The sequence below is a fragment of the Pipistrellus kuhlii genome, unplaced genomic scaffold (assembly GCF_014108245.1).
Source record: "Pipistrellus kuhlii isolate mPipKuh1 unplaced genomic scaffold, mPipKuh1.p scaffold_m20_p_12, whole genome shotgun sequence".
Lineage (NCBI taxonomy): Eukaryota > Metazoa > Chordata > Mammalia > Chiroptera > Vespertilionidae > Pipistrellus > Pipistrellus kuhlii.
In genome coordinates, this window is record NW_023425427.1 from 47,084,369 (window position 1) to 47,105,112 (window position 20,744).

General features: G+C 37.3%; 1 protein-coding gene across 4 annotated transcripts in view; it reads right to left on the reverse strand.

Annotated features, from left to right (window-relative positions):
- The window catches only part of MLLT3 (MLLT3 super elongation complex subunit), a 258,074-nt gene that overhangs the window by 52,284 nt on the left and 185,046 nt on the right, over positions 1-20,744 (reverse strand). For all 4 annotated transcript variants that reach the window (XM_036434174.2, XM_036434172.2, XM_036434173.2 and 1 more), the window contains one exon: positions 19,371-20,078. In XM_036434174.2, coding sequence (XP_036290067.1) covers positions 19,371-20,078 — 708 coding nt within the window. The remainder of the gene's footprint in view (positions 1-19,370; positions 20,079-20,744) is intronic.

Sequence of the window (20,744 nt, forward strand, 5' to 3'; positions counted from 1 at the left end):
ATGTGTCAGGTACTGTTTGCTACTCATTTGAGCCATACAATTTTATTATTCACACTTCAGATATTATAAAATTAAGACACAAAGAGAGTGAATATTTGTCCCAGGTCACAAAGTCAACAGAGCTATCAGACCTGGAGACTTTCCAAGGTCTCAAGATTCTTTCTGGGACACCTTTTTCACTTGGTTCATAAAAATACATGGTCTGTGTGCCACACCAAAATATAAATACTGAAATAGGCTTTCCTCGGTCCAAGCACATTCCTGTGTCCAGAGTAGATTCATACATGAGCATTCTACTGCTCAAGAGAAATAATGATGGGTGTGGATGCTCTCAAAGCTAACTGAACCTGCAAACTCATCCAGAAAACACTGCAGGAGGTGAGATATAAGCTGGACAGCCATTGATAAAATGAGTAATGGGGAAAAGGACAGAGGACTATTCCCAAAGTCATTCTAACTCAGGGATCGAGGAGGGAAAGCATCAGAATCATGGGTGATGGGCAGTCAAGATTTTTGGCTAGTGAAGCATTTGTCAGGTAGAAGAATCTAGAATACACACACACACACACACACACACACACACACCTTAAGACATTTTACTTGAAAGTTTATAAATATATATTAGTCAACCAATCTTTTGATGTAGGGTGAAGGATTTTCATTTGAGTTTAGTCGGAAAAGTCTTTGACATAAACCACAATGCATTATCTAGAGTCGTCATCTACAAGCAAAAACCCAGACTAGCATGGCTGTTGGGATTCAGGGTCCTCCCAGGTTCGTACAATGTTTTCCCTTGGCATTTTGCACCTCACTGGAGAACAAATTCTCTCCAGGGACTCCCCTTCAGGTTGCAACTTAATTTTCAATTACCTTTTGTATATATTATTGGTTTATATAACATGTCATTAATTAATGTAACTACAAGTGGAACTGACACACGTTTGGGAACAACCTCATTGATTCTTGGTGGCTGTACCGGTCAACCTATGGAAGCAGAAGGGCCCGGATGAGAGCATCCCACCAGTAATGGGCAACAGTGAGTATTTTTCACCAGGAAATGGAGAGCAGTTACCAGCACAGGCCGATAAGTTGCTTTTCTTTTGGCTGGGCAGAAGGGCAGCTGTTCAGGACCTACCAGCATGCAAATTCCAATCAGGGAATCCCCAGGCAGAGGGGGAGGAACCCATCAACTTATAAGTTTTCGGGTACTTTAATGTTTTAAAGCACATGTGTTGGAGTGGTATTTTTCCGTAAGATAAGAAAAGATCATTGTGATAACATTTTTCTGTCCAAAATGATGGCTGCTGTCTTCAGTTCATTTTTTCTCTGGATAGATCAATCTCCAACAGAGATAAATTATACTTGGTTGTAATTTTAGTTTGATAGTGTAATCATGATTCTTTTAAAATTACTCTTAGAAATGCAAGCAGCCGCCAATGAGTATAACTGAATATACATCTGAGTAAAATTAAATATATACTTGAAAACTGACTAATCTGATAATTCTTTAGGGGAAATAATTGCATTCCCCCACATCTCGTTTCTCTCAATATAAGCGAGATTGTTCAGTATAACTCTTTTTTATAATGCTTGTTGTCCCTTGTGGTCAGAAACTTAAATCTTTTGACTATTTTTTTTCATTCCTTCTTTCACATATAAAATAAGCATTTTATTGCATGGTTGCAGATACTCCAATGTGAAGGCTTAATAAATATTTAACAGGCAAATTAAAGTTATTAATTTAAAACTAACCTGTTGTGATAATTATGAGGAAACCGAAGAGGGAAAATAGTTCCTTTTACACAATATGCAAGTGGTATTTTACCAGTTCCAATAATTTCCAGAGCACATATAAACATTGGAGGAAATTTAATCATATTTCATGATCACCGACAGCAAAAACAAGGTGGTCGTATAACTTTCATGTTATCATGCCTCTGCACAGTCCCTATAGGAAACAGGGAGGCAGAAATTTCTTTCACTTCAACATCCTGTTATTGAAATTTCTCTGAAAACTATTTGCTTTTTTAAAATACAGAAGCAAATGTTTGGGATTTTAGACTCTCACATCCCTCTGCTGTCTCAATAAAAGATTAATTTGTGGTCCTTGCCTCCCCTTTGTTATTTTTGTGGTTTAATACTCTACACAGTACAATAAGTTTAAAAAAAAATCTTGGGTTGTTTTGTGGGAGTTTTCGATGGCTCTACACTCCTTGCCTAGCGTACATGGTCTAACATAAAAGCAAGGGCTACAAAGGCAGGCTAAGGGCAATCCGATGTATACAACTGGATTCCTTTGGCTGCCAATTTACTCCAGAGCTTTGAACTATGAACTTATCAGTACAAGGGTGCTTGTCCCCTGGACTGTATGCCTCTGAGACGAAACTTGTTCATATGGTGAACTCTCCCACTTCTTGTGCCCTGTCTACTCCAGTGAGGGGCCAGAAATCATATTTCCAGGTCATTCAGATGTATTTATAGTTGAGGCTCTTTGGGACACAACTATAAAAACATGCATTAGTGAAGAGGAGTCTTAAGTATAAATACATATATATAACTATAACTACATCTTTGCACTGTTTAAATATTTGTTGAACACCAACTGAGTGCCAGGCATTGTGCAAAAAGCTGATAAATCACATTGTTAAGAGACCATATCTGACGTGAAAGTACCCCACTGATCAGAAGGAAAAACTTTAATACGAGAGAATAACAACTATATTCAAAGTATACATAAACTGCTAATGGAGGGAGCACAAAGGAAGGGTGGGGTTAATTTACCTGGGGCAAATTATGTAGAAAAGCTTCAAAGAAAAGGTGATCTTTGACCAGGACATAAAGGACTGAGTGTATTTCACTAGGGCATAAAATAGGAATGAATGGTCAAGAAACCAAAGATTGCTAGCATTTAAGGATCAGGAACGTATAGGGAGGGTAAAGAAAAAGGAAAGTGGAAAGGGAATAGAGAACCCAGAAATCGACCCAAACCGCTATGCTTAATTAATAGTTGATACAGAAGGCAAGAACATACAATGGAGTCAAGACAGTCTCTTCAATAAATGATGTGGGGGAAATTGGATAGAAACATGCAAAAAAAAAAAAAAAAAAAAAAAAAAAAAAAAAAAAAAGAAACCAGACCACCAACTTACACCATACACAAAAATAAATTCAAAATGGATAAAGGACTAAAACATAAGATGGGAAACAATAAAAATATTAGAGGAATCCACAGGCAGCAAAATCTCAGACACATGCTGAAGCAATACCTTCACCAATACAGATTCTAGGGCAATGGAAATTGAAGAGAAAAATAAACAAATGGGACTACATCAAAATAAAAAGCTTCTGCACAGCAAAAGAAACCATCTACAAAACAACAAGAAAGCCCACTGCATGGGAGAACATATTTGCCAATGTTACCACCGATAAGGGTTTAATCTCCAACATTTACAGGGAACTCCTACAATTTAACAAAAGGAAGATAAATAACTAATCAAAAACTGGGCAACAGACTGAAATAGATTTTTTTCCAAATAGGACATAAGGAAGGCCAAGAGATATATGAAAACATGTTCGAAGTCACTAATCATCCAAGAGATGCAAATCAAAACAACAATGCGGTACCATCTATCATCAACAAATGACAAGTTCTGGCAAGGATGCAGAGAAAAAGGAACCCCCGTGCACTGCTGGTGGGAATGCAGACTGGTGCAGCCACTGTGGAGAACAGTATGGAGTTTCCTCAGAAAACTAAAAATGGAACTCCCATTTGACCCAGTGATCTCACTTCTAGGAATATATTCCAAGAAACTAGAAACACCAATCAGAAAGGATATATGCACCCCTATGTTCATAATAGCACAATTTACCATAGCTAAGATTTGGAAACAGCCTAAGTGCACATCAGTAGATAAGTGGATTAAAAAACTGTTGTACATCTACACAGTGGAATACTACGCTGCAGTAAAAAAAAAAAAAAAAAAAAAAAAAAAGAATTCCTACCAGTTGCAACAACATGAATAGAACTAGAGAGTATTATGCTAAGTGAAATAAGCCTGCTAGAGAAAGATAAATATCACAAGATCTCACTCACTTGTGGAATATAACAAACAACATAAACTGATGAACAAAAACAGGTCCAGAGACAGAGAAGCATTGATCAGATCATCAAACCTCAGAGGGAAGGTAAGGGAGGGTGGTAATAAGTGGGAGAAATCAACCAAAGGACTTGTATTTCTGCATATCAGCCTAACCAATGGACACAGACAACAGGGGGTGAGGGCATGAGTGGGTGGGCGGGCAATGGTGGGAATAAGGACACATATTTAATATCTTAATCAATAAAGAAAACAATAAAACAAAAAAATAAAGAAGTCATAAAACAATGCTTAAAAAATATCAGCAGCCATTGTTAAAGGATGCTAGGGAACCAAACTCATTCTGAAAACTGAGAGAAAAAAATAAAAAAGCTGGGTGGTACTGAGTATCCTATTTTGTTTTTCCCTTATATAAACAGCATTACTGGTTAAATAAAAGACAGAGGAGAAAAAGTTTCACTTCATAGGTGAATTCTGGCTGACAAATGAAGAAAAAGTGATGAAATAAAATACCGCCAATCTATAATCTCTAATGAATTGAGTGCATAGAAGCTCTAAGCATCAGTGGGTGCTAACCTCACACACACAAAAAAAGAAAATAACCTCACCTTACATGCCTTTTGATGAAAGAACACAACTCTACTCATGAAATAGTCTTGCCCAAAACTTATCTAAAAACCAAAACCTAGCCCAAAGCCAGCCACACCTCTAATGTACAGTAAATACACAACAAAGATACTAGCAGCAAAAACCCAACTGAGAAATTCTATAAAAAATCTAGATGTTTTTCTTTACACTTTTATGTGAAAGAATGAGAGACTCTATAATACACAAATTTATAAGACAGTTTTACAATTGCAAGATGTGGACCTAATTTGGATCCTTATTCAAATGAACTGCAAAAACAAAAAGAAAAATTTGATTCTATTAGAAATTTGTCTAGAAATCTGATATTAAAAATTATTAATTTGTTCAGATATAATGATACGTTAATTCTATTTTTAAAAAATCCTTTATCTTTTAGAGATTCATATTGAAATATCTATGTGTGAAATAATATGACACCTTGGACTATTAAAAATTATAATGGGAAAATAATAGATGGTGCTATAATCAAAACAAAATTGGCCATCTTACTAATAAAAGCCTAGGTGGCCCTCACGCCATCACAAGATGGCTGTGTGCAGAGCAGAGGCAGGGTTCCCAAGGCCCTGTGTGCCTGCCATGGAGGTAGAACCCTGGCTCCAGCCTACCTCTTTGGGGCAATCCATCGAGGAGCCCCGGATGGGTGGATGGGGCCTACCTTTTTGGGGTGATTAATCGCAGGGCTCCTGCACTGTGAGAGGGCATAGGCTAAGCTGGGGGGGAACCACCTCCCCCAAGTGCACGAATTTCGTGCACCAGGCCTCTAGTCAATTAATAATTGTTGAAACTGAGTGATGGATAAATGGGGGCTCATTACACTATTCTGCATAATTTGCGTATATTTGAAATTCTCCATAATAAAGTATTACAAAAAGAAAAAAAAAATGAAGGCAAAAGAGAATTTGGTGTTTAGCCTATATGCCACCTGAATATTTCCTTCCAGAATTTCTGTTTTAGACAGTTATATAGAGTAGAGCCTGGGAAAAAGAAGAGACAGGTTATAGGTGATTGTCCAAGAGAAGATTATATATTAATAAATAAGGAGGAGACTGGCAATGGCCAATGTATAGATGGTGGAAAGGAAATCAGCTGGCAAGGGAGACTGGCCAAGAGTTGTTGGGAGATAAGGGTAAAGCCAAAGAATAGAACAGAAAAGCAAACCAAAGGTATCAGCCAGGTAAAATCTAATGCTTAGAAAATGGTCTCTACATTTATAATCTGGAACGCACTGGTGACCTTTTCCACTGGTAGCTTTAAGAATAGTTGCCAAGCCCTGGCTGAGTAGCTCAGCTGATTAGAACACCATCCCAATACTCCAAGGTTATGGTCAGAGCACATACAAGAATCAACCAATGAATGCATAAATAAGTGGAACAACAAACTGATGTCTCTCTGTCTCCAACTCTCTCCCCCTTCTTCTCTCCCTCTCTCTCTTTCTCTCTTTCATCAATTAAAAATAAAAATAAAAAGAATAGTTTCTAAGAGCAAAAGCCAGACCAGAGTGGATTGAAGAATAATTTTTGAATATCTCTCAGTAAAAGGAAAGGAAATGAAGAAACTAGAGTCTGAAGAACATCAGGGTTATAAGTCAGAGGTGGGGGTGGGTGTAAGCAGCTAGCTGTTTGGCATGAAGGATGCCTTAGTATATGTGTAGTGCCAGTAAGGGGAATAACTCAGGATTCAGAGGCAGATACTGAAGATACTGGAGGGTAAGAAGGAATGGGATTTAGATTTCACCTGTTAAAAAATACCAACTTGTCCAAGTAAAGGCTTCATTTATAATAGAGATTTTTGAAGCTCTTTCTGTATGTTTATTATTATTTTTTAAATATATTTTATTGATTTTTTTACAGAGAGGAAGAGAGAGGGATAGAGAGTTAGAAACATCGATGAGAGAGAATCGTCAATCAGCTGCCTCTTGCACACCCCCCACCGGAATCGAACCCAGGACCTTTCAGTCCCCAGGCTGATGCTCTATCCACTGAGCCAAACCAGTTTCAGCTGTATTTTTATTATTAAGCACTATTAAAACTTTTGATTGGTCAGATACCTAAGTGTGTCACTTTCTGCTTTGCCTAATGATTCCACAACCCCTTCCAAAATATTTCAAGCTATAATTATTCTCCTTGGTAATTTCCCAGAGAAAATCAAGGAGGACCAGGGCACAAAGGTTCAAATTTTTCACCAATTAATCTCTATGATATCCACTGAGACTCGCATCCCACCCTCACTTAAGACATGCCATGAGGCTTTCAGGTGCAATTCTGCTGAGAATATGAAATGTAAAGTTTATTCACTCGACAAAGGGGCGCGGACTAAGCAGCGGGGCCAAGTCACATGTTTAATGGGCATAAGCAACTCATTAGGAGCCACTTTAAATGTTCAAGTGGAAGAGAATTTGGGAAGGGGATGAAGGACATGTGAAGGATTGTAAACTGTTCCAACTGGAAGCAGTAATGCCATACCCATAGGGGACCTACATCGTAGGGCCTTTTGCGAGTCAGTGAAAGCTCTGTGATGGTGAACAAACTGTAAACCTTGCTCTCAAAATTTCCTCTGCAAAATGCAAATTGTTAAAGGAAGTTTCTGAAGTCTTTCTGTTTTAAAAATCCCATGATTTTCTCAGTCATGAAGTAAATGCTGCATTTAAGACAGTTGCTCATAGTTTCTAAACTTGGTCTTAAATCTTTAAAAGAGTATAGTTTAAGCCTTGAAGCATTTTCTAAAAATGAAGAGAGACAACTGAATTGTCAATATGATAAGGATAAGGAGAATGGCAACATGGGAGACACCACCTCTTTCCTTCAAACCTTACTTTTGGGGAGCAAACTCTGAGACTCGTTGGTTTTATTATACAAAACAAGGAGGAAGATGCATGGGTTACCTTTAAAGGGGGACGAGGGGGAAAGGACTTGCAAGTTGTCCCTCTGGATGCTGCTAGACAAAGAAGGTAGGTTTGATAAGCAAGAGAAGGGAGACTCTGACCTAAGATTATCAGATAAGCTAGCACTTTCAAATATCCCATCATAAGATCAGCAATATATTCCATGTTCACCTCTAATTATAGTAATCCTAGACAATAATGAGAAAGAGGGGAAAACTTAAAAATATGGTGAGTATTTTAAAATACCATAAATGTAGCCAATCATCACTAAGTAGAATTTGTCAGATATAAACATTTTAAACTAGGGTGGACTTTCAGCAAGACTTTGACTCCCAGTTTGATGTAAGGCTAGGCCAAATGAAAAATGAAATTTTAGAAACAGGTGCAGGAATAAAAAAGATACTGTGGCCATGGAGTATAAATCACTAAATTCCTAGACAGCAGCTTTGTCTCTCAATCTTCATAAGAATACCTACCAACTTCAGGTCTTCAGAATATAATTTGTGAATTACCAAACCAAAGGCAAGTCTTTGTCTATGGCATGATTAATATTGTTAGTTGAACTAATGCTCAACTGGCAGTTTACATCTATAATCTCATCATTAGCATTAAAATCCAGATTGTACAGTCCATGACTAGTAAGCTGAACCTGTCTGGTCTTTTGATTCCAAATCTATGCTCTTGGACTATGACTCCAGGACCACCCCTCCGAGGCCCAGGCAGATAATTTATTGGCCAGGTATGGCTGTGTACCAGGACAAGGAAGGTCTACCTTCCTTCCTTATAGCCTTCATGAGTACAACCTTTAGATAATACAATATGGTAGATAGAAGTTCTTACAGTAACACTGACCATGTCTTTGACCCTAGTATGAGGTCTATGACATTCCCTAATAAGATCATACATGTTGAGCAAGTGTCATTGGATGGACTCTAAAGTACTTCAGCTTTTTAATACATTCTGAAATTCTGCTTCCCAGAAAATGGTCCTGAGCCATATGAAGCATGAGTTGATCACATTTTGGACATCATTGCCAGGACTCCTTACACTCATAATTCATTAGCCAAGTATCCAAGCTTTAGGGGCTACATCTTATTTCTTATTCTCCTCCTCTCACTGAACTGTGGTACCATTACAGAGGAAGCCAGATGGTGAGAGAGTTAATGTTGCTAATTAGATTTTTCTTGAAAAGGTGTAATCATTACCATAGTGGTTTTAATTTGTTGTGATCTCTCTCTCAAGGAGGTTTAATTAAGTGGTATGGTTCTAAAAAAGCAAGGGCTTTTGGCATTAGACAGATCTAGATTCAAATTCTGGTTCTGCCACTTCCATGTCTATTAAGGTGAAAACAAGCTGAAACCGGTTTGGCTCAGTGGTAGAGCTTCGGTCTGCGGACTGAAAGGTCCCGGGTTCGATTCTGGTCAAGGGCATGTACCTTGGTTGCAGGCACATCCCCAGTAGGGGGTGTGCAAGAGGCAGCTGGTCGATGTTTCTCTCTCATCGACGTTTCTAGCTCTCTATCTCTCTCCCTTCCTCTGTAAAAAAATCAATAAAAATATATTTTTTTAATAGATGAAAACAAAAACTATCTTACACATCATACTGATTATTTAAGAGAATATAGAATGAAAGGGTCCAAAACCATCCCAGCATTGAGTTGAGTTCAGTAAGGTTTCCTTCATTCCCAACAAAGAATTTGATAAATTAACCGAAGGACTTCATTTTTAGATCTCTCTTCATTTTCAGTAAGGACAGTATAGACTTGTCTACATTTGCCATCAGTTCTTTTGCTTCCAAGTTGTTTCCCCCAATTAAGAATCCCTACTCCTGTCCACTCAGTCTTTATCTACCCTAAGTCACACCTTCCTTTTTTCAAAGCTCAGCTTAATTTTGTACCATCTGTACTACCTAATACAGTGTTTATATTTGGAATACCTACCACATAAATATTTTCAAATGTTACTGAACATCGTTAAAGTGATCAAAGAATATTGAAAATAAACACGTTTAGAAAGAAACATTTGTAGTTGCTCAAAGTGACATAATGGTTTATCATATGTAAAACAAATAAACAAAAAGAAAATAGAAGGACCACAAAATAAAGCAAGTTTAATTAAAAAAAAAAAAAAAAAACACCCACAATACTATTATTCTAAACACTGAGCTTCAAACCAGGACACTCTAGTAATTATTTCACTTATTTAAAGTAACATCTGAAGAATTCATACATACATTTTTTCCCCATGATAAAGACAAGAAAATTTCCTTTTCTCTGGCACCAGCTTTAAATATTTCTCCCCATGTGGGCAACCCCTCTCCCCATCTTTTATGTCTTCTAAATTCAAAGGCAAAGTCTGTTGTCACCAAACACTTTAGTAAATGCTTTCCATTTTCTCCTCCTAATAGAAGGATCTTTGACTTTATCTGAGAACATCTCACTGTGCAGTCACCTTTGGTGACCCAAAGAAGTCTCTTAGGGGTGATTTTTCTTTATGGACCTTGACACTGCCTTGAAAGTTTACAGTCATAAATTGTTACCCACTGAGAACAATTTCTCAAACTTGGTTAAATAATTACATAGACACCAAAAGAAAATCACCCTCGACCTGTATCATTGCATTATCTTGTCTCCTAGGTCAAAGAAAGCACAGCCTACATTTTGAATACCCCAGAGAGATTAAAAAATAAAATTACAAAATGTAACTTAGAAGATTCAAAAACAAGGAATCTTCAAACTGGAGGACACCATTTGTTATTTGGTGGCACCTTCTGGGAAAGCTCGATATTGCAGCTCAGCTCTGTTAAACACAGATTCCCATGCAAGACCCAGTGGGGAAACTCTGGGAGCAGGGACACAGTGCTCGAGACCTAGTGGAACAATGTGAAATCCAAACCCAGGAGGGTCTGTTTTATTTTAAGCAAGAATGTATGAGAAGTGAGAGACTCCTGGATGTTTCGCAGCTCTTCCCGCAATCCTGGTTGTGGATGCCAAATCCACCAATACCTCCTGAGTGAAGGCTGTAGGTAAAGCCTAAACCAATAAGTAGATCAGAGCAATCTGAGTTACAAATGGAACAAAAACATATCAAAGGCTTTCTCAGCTGTGATGCCAATTGCAAGATGAAGTTATGGTAAAATTAAATGAGTTTCAACCCAAAACCCCTCTTGAGGGCATACCCTACATTTAAACATGGCAACCATGGGCATGTTGCTTACCTTTTGAATGGGGATAATCATATTACCTATAAAACAAGGATTATAATATTACCTATTTTCACAGAGTTGTTCTGTGGGTTAAATGAGTTAAAACAAATCAAGTGCTTAGAATGGTGACGAGCTCAGGAAAAGCACTCAAGGCCAGTTTAGCTACAGCTGTAAGGTATCCTATGGCATTGGTAAAGCTTGTTGTGCAAAATCATGTTGAATCACATCTTTCACTTTGTTTCCACAGATGATGGATGGAACGATTACATAAAGATCATGGGCTCTAGATTAAGAAACAACAATAGAGTGAATAGGCAATGCAGCGCTTTTGAAGGAGGCTCATGGAATTTATTGAGAAACAATTCAATACAAGTAACGTGAAAATACCAGGTTTGGGCAATTATTGATGGAAACCAACTGTCATGATAGGGCCCCCTGTCTATTCATTACTCACAGCTACCTAAGGCTTCCAAGGAATTATTTGATTTAAAAACAGAAACCATTTGGGCTTAGTATGATAGCCAAACAGGGAAGAGAAAAACGCTCTAACTCTTATTTTTTTTTAAATCTCCCTTTTAACTGTTTCAAATCTTTTTTTTTTTTTTTTTTTTTAATCAGCCAGAAATGTGGGTGAAAAAATGAACAGTTGACTGGCTCACCTCCTTCTTCTGATTACATCTAACACAAAACTCACAAAAACAGTAAGGTCAGGTGGAATTTTTCCATGCACCCAACAAAAGTAACTTTCTTCCCGTCGTTTTACTTCATGTTGCACACTGGAGGTGAACAGACCAAGGGGAGAATTGCAACTCTTCAGGTATTTTTACCTCCAGTTATAAAACACAAAGAGCTGGGGTCCAGAATGAGAGCCCCCCTTGGAGAGCCCAGCAGCCTTTTAATGAATGGCCTCTCCAGCTGCTCACTCACCATCCTCACAGACTTTACAGCTCCTGCATGTGCTGGAATTACAAGTCATTAAAAAGCCACTTTGAAAACACAATAAAGACCTTCTTCTCTGGCTGCGACAACCTCCCATCATATAAAAACCTGAGGCCAATGCTTCGACAGCAGGACATTTACTGCCCGCTCCAGACAGTTCAAGCAGGGCCAGAAACAGGGTGGGGAGAAAGGAAATGAGGCACAACAAAAGGAGGGAAGTTTCTTTTTCCTTCTCCTTCCTTTTTTTTTTTTTTTTTCTTTTCAAAAGAAAACTTCTGCCAAGGTGGTTTGAAGTCTTTATCCCATATCTAAACTATACCAGCTACCCTTGGGAAAAACGCTCCCATCAGATGAGATTTCATCTTTCTCCCTCAAGATTTTACCCACGGAAGCACTTTGGTAAGCCAAAAAAATGATCAAAAGACATGATTGAAATCTCATTCCTCATACTTCAGACTGAAGTAGGAAACATTTTGCCAAACGTAATCTGTCCATTTTCAAGGAAAGATAATTAAAACTTTTAACGTGTGCACTTTTAAATTATGATTACATTTTTTAACAAAGCAGGAAATTACTACCATAAACAAATCCAAACATAAATGGTTACTTCCATTTTCTTTTACTGTCTTTTCCCTCCTTCTCTGCTATGAATACCAAAACTTCCCTGTATCACAAAACCAAACCAACTCAATAGAGAAGCATAATTATATGAAGAAGAAGAAAAAAAAAAAAACCAACAAAAACGTAGGAAATTACAGGAGGAGTAAAAATTATTGGGGTTCTTGTTATTGTCAATTAAAGTTTAAACAGGTTAATACTAAATACAATTACAAACTTTTGGTTGATGTTGATCTACTCAGATCCCTACCCTTTTCTAGCTTCTAGTTGATGTTGTCTCTACTAACAGCAGTCACGTTCCATAAATGACCAGTATGGCCACAAAAAGGTAAATTCGTAAAGCAAGAACAGCTTTATTCTAATTGGAATTATCCAGGTTCCAGAATGCAAAATATTCTTAATGTTAACATTGACATACATAGCTAAAACATGTGTGTGTGTGTTTTTTTAATGTTTTCTGTTTTTGCTAAATGCTCACCCACTATAAAAAAAGTCTTTCAGTTTCCCTACATGCCCCACCACACACAGACCTCCCAAATTCTGTAAGGGAAAATTAAGTACTAATGGACTTTCAGTGACATATTAGATTTCTTTATAAACTGAGAAACGCTTCAGGAATTACAAAATATATTTTAACATGACTCTTTCAGTCATATTAGTAGTAATCCAAAGATAAATAATTCCTTTAGTATATCTTCTTTTGATAGTTAACAGCAATGAAAACTAAATAAACTACCAAGTACCTATTCAATGCAGTGACAGGTATGATTTTTGTCCTTTATCTCATTTAATTAGAAAGCTAAAAGAAGCTTCTAAGCATTGCCTTAACTCTTAATTTAAAACTTGAAATTTTTGCAAGAAACAAGTGTTGACAAAGATCTGGACAAAAGGGAACCCTTGTGCACTGTTGTTGCAATTGTAAATTGGTGCAGCCACTATGGAAAACAGTATGATATTCTGCATAAAATTAAAAATACAACTACCAGCCCAGCCTGTGAGGCTTAGTGTTTGAACGTAGAACTATGAAACAGGAGGTCTCAGTTCAATTCCTGGACAGGGCACATGTCTAGGTTGTAGGCTCAATTCAAGTGGGGGACCTGCAGGAGACAGCCAATCAATGATTCTCTCATCATTGGTGTTTCTATCTCTCTCTCCATCTCCCCTCTTCTTTGAAATAAATAAAAATATATTTTTAAAAATTTTAATACACTACCATACAATTTAGCAATTTCAGTTTGGAGCATTTATCTAAAGAAAATGAAAACACTCATTCCAAAGATATACATAATCCTATGTTCACTGAAGCATTATTTACAAATAGCCATGATATGGAAGCCACCTAGGTGTCAAACAATAGATGAATTAATAATGAAGATATGATATATATACACATATATGTACACATATATATGTACATATAAGAATGAGATATATACACATATATGTACATACACACACACTGTAATATTATTTAGACACAGCAAAGAATGAAATTGAAAAAAACAAATATAATCAATAAAAGCTATAGGAACTGTAAACAAGGAAATAACATTTATGACATAAAATCCCCTCCACTGAATTTATGGCTGAAAACTGGTAGAGACCAGTTCGGTCCAACATGGTGACTAGGTAACCCTTAGCCTCATTATATGCTCATTGCATATTAAATGACACACCCCACACCACCATGATCAAAACCAGTAGGACACCAAATGGCCAATGGAACTCCTCTGAGAAATCTAAACCTTTTTCCAGGAAAAACCTAAATATCCCTCCCACTTATTGAATAACCTACACTCTACCCCACCCTTGATTAAATGAACCTCAATAAAAGGAGCAAATTCTGCTAAAGGGGGCTGCTCTGCCTGTAAAGTATCCTACTTCCTGCCTCATCACTTCACTAATAAACTCACCTTCACTTTTAACTCTATGTTGGCTTGCATTTGAATTCTTTCCCACACAAAGCCAAGAACCCACAATGGGTGGTGAATCCTTGGGTCCCCAGGCTCCCAGAATGCTTGCATCAAAAATCTTGCCATTTATAACAGCATGGATGGACTGAGAGGGTATTATGCTAAGTGAAATAAGTCAAAGAAAGTCAAAGACTATGTCATTTCTCTTATATGTGAAATCTAACAAAACTAAACAAATAAAAAACAGACTCATAGATACAGAGAACTGATAATTGTCAGAAACTTCGATGGTGGGGGATGGGCAAAAAGGTGAAGGAGATTACAAGGTATAAAGTTATAAGTCATGGGGATATAATGTATAGCATTGGAAATACAGTCAATAATATTGCAATAACTTTATATGGTGATAGATGGTTACTAGCATTCTCATGGTGATCACTTCATAAGGTATATAAATGTCAAATCACTGCTGTACACCTGAAATTAACATAATATTGTGTGTCAACGAGTCTTTAATTAAAAAGAGCTTTAGCTCTGACCAGGTTGGAGTGTCATCCCCACACCAAAAAGGTGGCAGGTTCCATTCTGGTCAAGGCACATGACCTGGGTTGCCCCAGTCGGATGTAGTAGGGCAGCAGCCTCTCTCTCTCCATCTCTCTAAAAATAAATTTAAAAAATATACACTCGGTAAGGATTTAAAAAAAAAAAAGCTTTATATTCCAGAGTAAAAATTAAAATAAAAAACAAACTTAGAGTCTTTGTCCTGTTTCCCCCCCCCCCACAGAACATATGTAACAAATGAATATTAATATCAATGTCATATATCTCCTCAAGGCAAAAATTTAGAGCAACATGACATCCATTCTAAGTACCCTTTCCCCTCTTAAACATATAAACCACACACTTAATAAAGGACAGGAGAATTCTGCAGTGTTATTGAATATCAAAAATATCTTTCAATTCTTTAGGTTATAAAGGTTTCCAGAAGCCAAATCATGCATAACAATGGCTAACTCACATTTTTATTTTGCCTATTATTATTATTATTATTATTATTATTTAATCTTCACCCAAGGATATTTTTTCATTGATTTTAGAGAGAGTGGAAGAGAGAGGGAAAAACAGAGAGAAACATCAGGTGTAAGAGAAACACATTGATTGGTTGCCTCTTGCGCATACCCTGACCAGGGCCCAGGTTGGGGAGGAGCCTGCAAATGAGGAATGTGCCTTTGACTGAAATCAAACCAGGGACCCTTCCGTCCACAGGCTGACCCTCCATCCACTGAGCCAAAACAGCTAGGGCTAACTCAGATTTTTAGGTTACTAAATACTTTACCCAGATTGACTATTTTCACGATAATTTTACAAAGTAAATACTATTATAATCTCAATTTCACACAGAAAACACACATACACGAATCAAAGAAAAACCCTAAGAAATAGAGCAGATTAAATCATCTGCCCAAGATCACAGTTACAAGTAGAATTCAAAGTACTGACAGCTTGTCTGACACCACAATGCAGACTCATAAATGCTGGATTACTTGACTCCCTTTCTGCCTACCTACCTACCTAAATATTTATCTTCAAATATTTAAAATATAAAAAATTTGCAGGCATACAAACTACAGGCATACAAACTAAAACAAAATAATTGATTTAGGCTTGCCTCTTATCATTTATAAAGTATATAAAAATCTTAATCAAAAAAATCAGCAATCTAAGCTTCCTAATCTATCTCAATAGCACTGATTTTTATTTTTATATAAAACTTGAATCTAACTTATTTTTTAAACTTCTTAAAAAAGTTATTCCTTTTCATTGTAGCTAACTTATACCAAGGCAAAGTGTGTGTGTGTTTTTTGTTTTTGTTTTTGTTTTTACAGACATACCAGGTAAATAATCTTTTTACTCCAGCCCTTCTAAATTCTTCATACTCTTCCAATTATTTTTTTTGTCTTCCTTCTTTTTCCAATGTTCCTGATTTCCACCTGCTGTGTCTAAAATTATCTACCACCCCATGCCTCATAAATGAATATAAATCTGGCTCACATTTAAATAATGAAGCTGGAAAGGACTTCTTAAACAAATGTTTTTATTGATTTTTAGAGACAGAGGAAGGGAGCAGGATGGAGAGATGGAACATCGATAAGAGGATCATCATCTATGTGCTGTCTCCTGCACGCCCCCTACTTGGGATTGAGCCCACAACCCGAGCATGTGCCGACCAGGAATTGAACAGGGGACTTCTTGGTTCCTGCAGAGCTATACCAGCTGGGCTGGAAAGGACTTTAGAGAGATGAGGTCATCTGATCACACTTACTCAGATACAGACATGCTCACCAACAGGACAATGTGAACGTTGCTCCCTGAAGTTGCGTCTACCCCAAGCCACCACCAAAGTAGTTACAGGCCAAGGGAGGTTTAGGGCTGCTAAGGGTTCTCCATTACAATTGCCTCCTGTTTGTTCCTTCCATCATCTTGCCCACAGGAAGAACACCAGGTAGTAGTAGAAAGGCCAAATAAAAGTTTACATTTACTATCGAATAAAGGAAATTTCAGCCCTCTTTTAGTCTCCTTTGCTCACAGAATGGTCTTTTGGGCCCTGGCTTACTTGGAACCACCACTGTCAATTCTCTTCTGTTACAACACCTACATTTAGAGAATTAAAGAATAGCAGTGACAAGAGAAGCATCACTATTATCAGAAAAACTGATAAGAGAAGTACAGTTGTTGTATTTGACATCCAAATAAAACCTGAAAATCTCTGCAGGGATGTCAAATTCTTGCAGGCTTTCTCAGTAACGATATGTACCTTACAAAAACTCCTGTTATGATCACTGGATATGTGGCTCTATTATATCATGAATCATGAATCATGGATTATTTTTTAAAACTTGCTACCTCTTGTAAGGAATTATAATTCTAACCCTTCATTCCAGAAGATTTTTAAAGTTACTGCTTTGAATAAATATACCAAGTTGGACATAAAGTCCATGAAAAGCATAGCCATATCTCATAGGTCATATAAAAGGGAAGGAGCAAGAGGCAAACTAAAACATGATCACACAAAATTACCTAAAGAGAAAGATAACCCATGATACTTTCATGTAGAAAGAGAATTCAATACTGTTTTATGAATGGCATTGGTCTTCTTACAAACCAGCAAACATTCAAAAAAGATGTCTTTTAAAAACTTGACTATGACCTACTATAAGAAATAACACACCCTCTGAAATAAAAAATTCAGGAACCATTATTTACCCATACTAATACAATGTATTCAAACTTTTTAAAAATACTGGTGATGACATGCTAAATTGATGTCATGGCTCATCAGTGAATCACAACCCATAATTTAAAAATCCCTCTTCTAAAAGAATCGCAACATGCCAAAACAAAGTTGCTAAACTTGACCATCTTGATAGACTAATCACAACCCAACTGCATCAGTGAACATTTCAGGTTGATTTGAAATAAAAATTACACATACAAAAGAAGTTCCAAGTGGCATCTGCCTTAAGAACAAGTTTTGATTTAAAAGGAGGGGTAAAAAGCAAAGGAGGAAAAATAAATGCTTGAAATATTGGAACAAACCCATTAGTTCTCATCTCCAATTCACAAACTATAGTATTACACCTTTACCAAGCACTGGAATGAATTACTCAATCTCCAGGATTTTTTATGTTCCTCTGCTCCTAATAATGAACTTCTATTTAAATTTCAAGATTAGCTCCAGAGAGTAGGAGGGATGGAAGTGGTCTCTGGATGACGTGAGATGGGTATGGATGTCACGTCCTATTTCTGGCTGGTTTTCAATCCAAAACTGTGCAAACACAGGAGAGATAATCAACTACTAAGATCCCTTAAAGCTTGCCAGCATTTGAACTAATTGTGAAGTGATCCCTGGGAACAGAAAGAGAAGTAGTATTCTCAAATCGCCAGCAATTTTTAGCCAGACATTTTCCTTGTCAATTGTCTGGAAATGTTGACAAGCTAATAATGTGGAGATTATTAGGACTGACCATGACTGATAAGTAATGGTAGAAGGCCAAAATTAGAGAAAAAGGAAATGTGCGGAAGAGATGATCTCATAGTAAATAATGTTTCTAGCGGGCTCTCTAGAAACAAAATTGAATATCTTTTGAATTACTAACAGTCCTGTCTATACAGTGTAAGATTTCTTACACTGAGAGGTTAGGACAGATAACCTGAAAATCCCTTACAACTCTGGCATTTGTAATTATAAGTTTAAATCTCAACATCAGGTAACTTGGGGGGGGGCAGAATTCTAGAGGACCTTTTGGGCACCCACAAAAGTTAGTCCCATTTTTTCAGGGGGAAAAACTTGCAATGAAGATCACAATAAAAGTATTACTGCTACAAGAAAACTAATAAGGAAAGTACAGGTGTACCTTTAAATCAGTCTGCAACATCTACAAAAACAAAACAGTGGCTATACCATGAAAATAAATGAAATATTTTGTTTTCAAAATACTGTCACCTGATTTCCCAGGCACATATATATGTTAAAATTTATCAAATTCTATATGTATAGTGTATTGCTACACTGATTTTGCTAAATAAAACTATTTAAAAATACTATCACCAGCTTTCCATTTATGTAAGCACATTACTTCATTCCATTGATAAAACAGATCAACATTATTACTCAACCCTAATATTTTCTAAGTTTCTCTTTTAAATTTACTATCCTTTGTATTCAACTTTTATTGCCTTGTTATTACTTTCCTAACTTGGCAATCACTGAAAAGCATCGTACCTAAGCTCTAATGACCATCTAAGTTTTTCTGCTGCTATTCAAATAACCGTTCCACTACTGAATATATCTTTCCTTTAACTTAAAGCACAGCCTAAAAAAACAACAGATTTCCTAATGATTTCATTTCCTCCTTTCCATTAGTTAAAGAAATTGGTTTCTAGGCGCTCCCATATCGCCATGCTACGGTGCAGCTGTCATTTTCTCCCCTCATTCTTTACCTTGAATCAATTTGAAATAAAATGTGAAAGCTCAAAAGGGGAAGGAGGGAAGCCAACAAGACTACTCACATCGGATTTAGAGGACATATTCTCCTCCGCATCAGAATCATTGGGGTCCACGATATCATCAAACGGCGGCAAAGTTGACTTCTTCTTCTCTGACGTCTCACTCTCAATTTTGACTTTTCCCATCTTGACGTGAGATTTGTCTTTTATCTGTTTTTTGTCAGCTGAACAAGTGAGTATCAGCGGTGGCGCGCTAGAAAAACTTTTAAATAGAGCCTCTGAGCTACTCTTTTTCCTTTTTTTGGCTGAGAGTTCTTCGGAATCTGAAATGGGGGGCCTTTTACTAGGAGCCTTCTTATCTTGCTGTCCACTGGTGATAGTGAGTAAGTTACTGTCTGGTTTTGGCTCTTTCGACATGGGTTTGGGTTCCTTGAAGGCCATCTTAGGAACGATTTTTTCTTCTTTCAGTGGTTTGTTTTCTTTGGGTTTCTTAGAGGATTCTTTGGAAGATTTGTTATGATCCCTGGAAGGTTCTTTGAAGGCACTTTTATGTTCTCTGGAGTCCTTAGAAGGTTTTTCCTTGTGCTCCTTCATTAATTTGTGAGGCTTTGAAAAACTGGTGCTGCTGCTGCTGCTGCTGCTGCTACTGCTGCTGCTGCTACTGCTGCTGCTGCTGCTGCTACAGCTGCTGCTGCTGCTGCTGCTACTGCTGCTGCTGCTACAGCTGCTGCTGCTGCTGCTGCTGCTGGTATGAACACTCCTGTTAGGGTCCTGCAACAAGGAGAAGAAATGAAACTCAAAGCCAACATGCGACACAGAGCCAAAAGCTGCTTTCCTTGCATCCCATCTGCACAGACTGATCCCTCTTTGATTGCTCTTGAAGTCATTTTAATGGAAACCAATGACAGTATAAGAGATGGAAATAGGGTGTGTGAGAAACATGGTGAATGATGGATACTATGGATCAAGGAATTTAACGAGGCAAGCTATTTTCTTAATCATGAGAAGCATGGCATCCTAAACATTCCAATTCAACAAATGTTTACTAAATGCTTCTTCTGAAAGATATAAAGATGGTTTAACATGACTATTAAAAACATTTTTTTTTAATTTTTCAATTACAGTTGATGTACCATATTATATTAGTGTTGGGTGTACAACCCAGTGATCAGACATTTATATAACTTAACAAAGTGATCACCCTGATAAATATAAGATCCATCTGACACCATATATAGTTATCACAATATTAGAGGTCCGGTGCACGAAGTGTGTGTACGTGTAAGGTCCCTAGGCCTGGCCCACAATCAGGGCCAATTGGGGCCTTCCAGCTGCCAGCTAGGGCTTTCCTTCATTCTGCATTGCCCCCTTGTAATAAGCACACATCATAGCAAGGGATCGAACTCAAGGTCTCTCGGTTGAACTCTCAAGGGGACA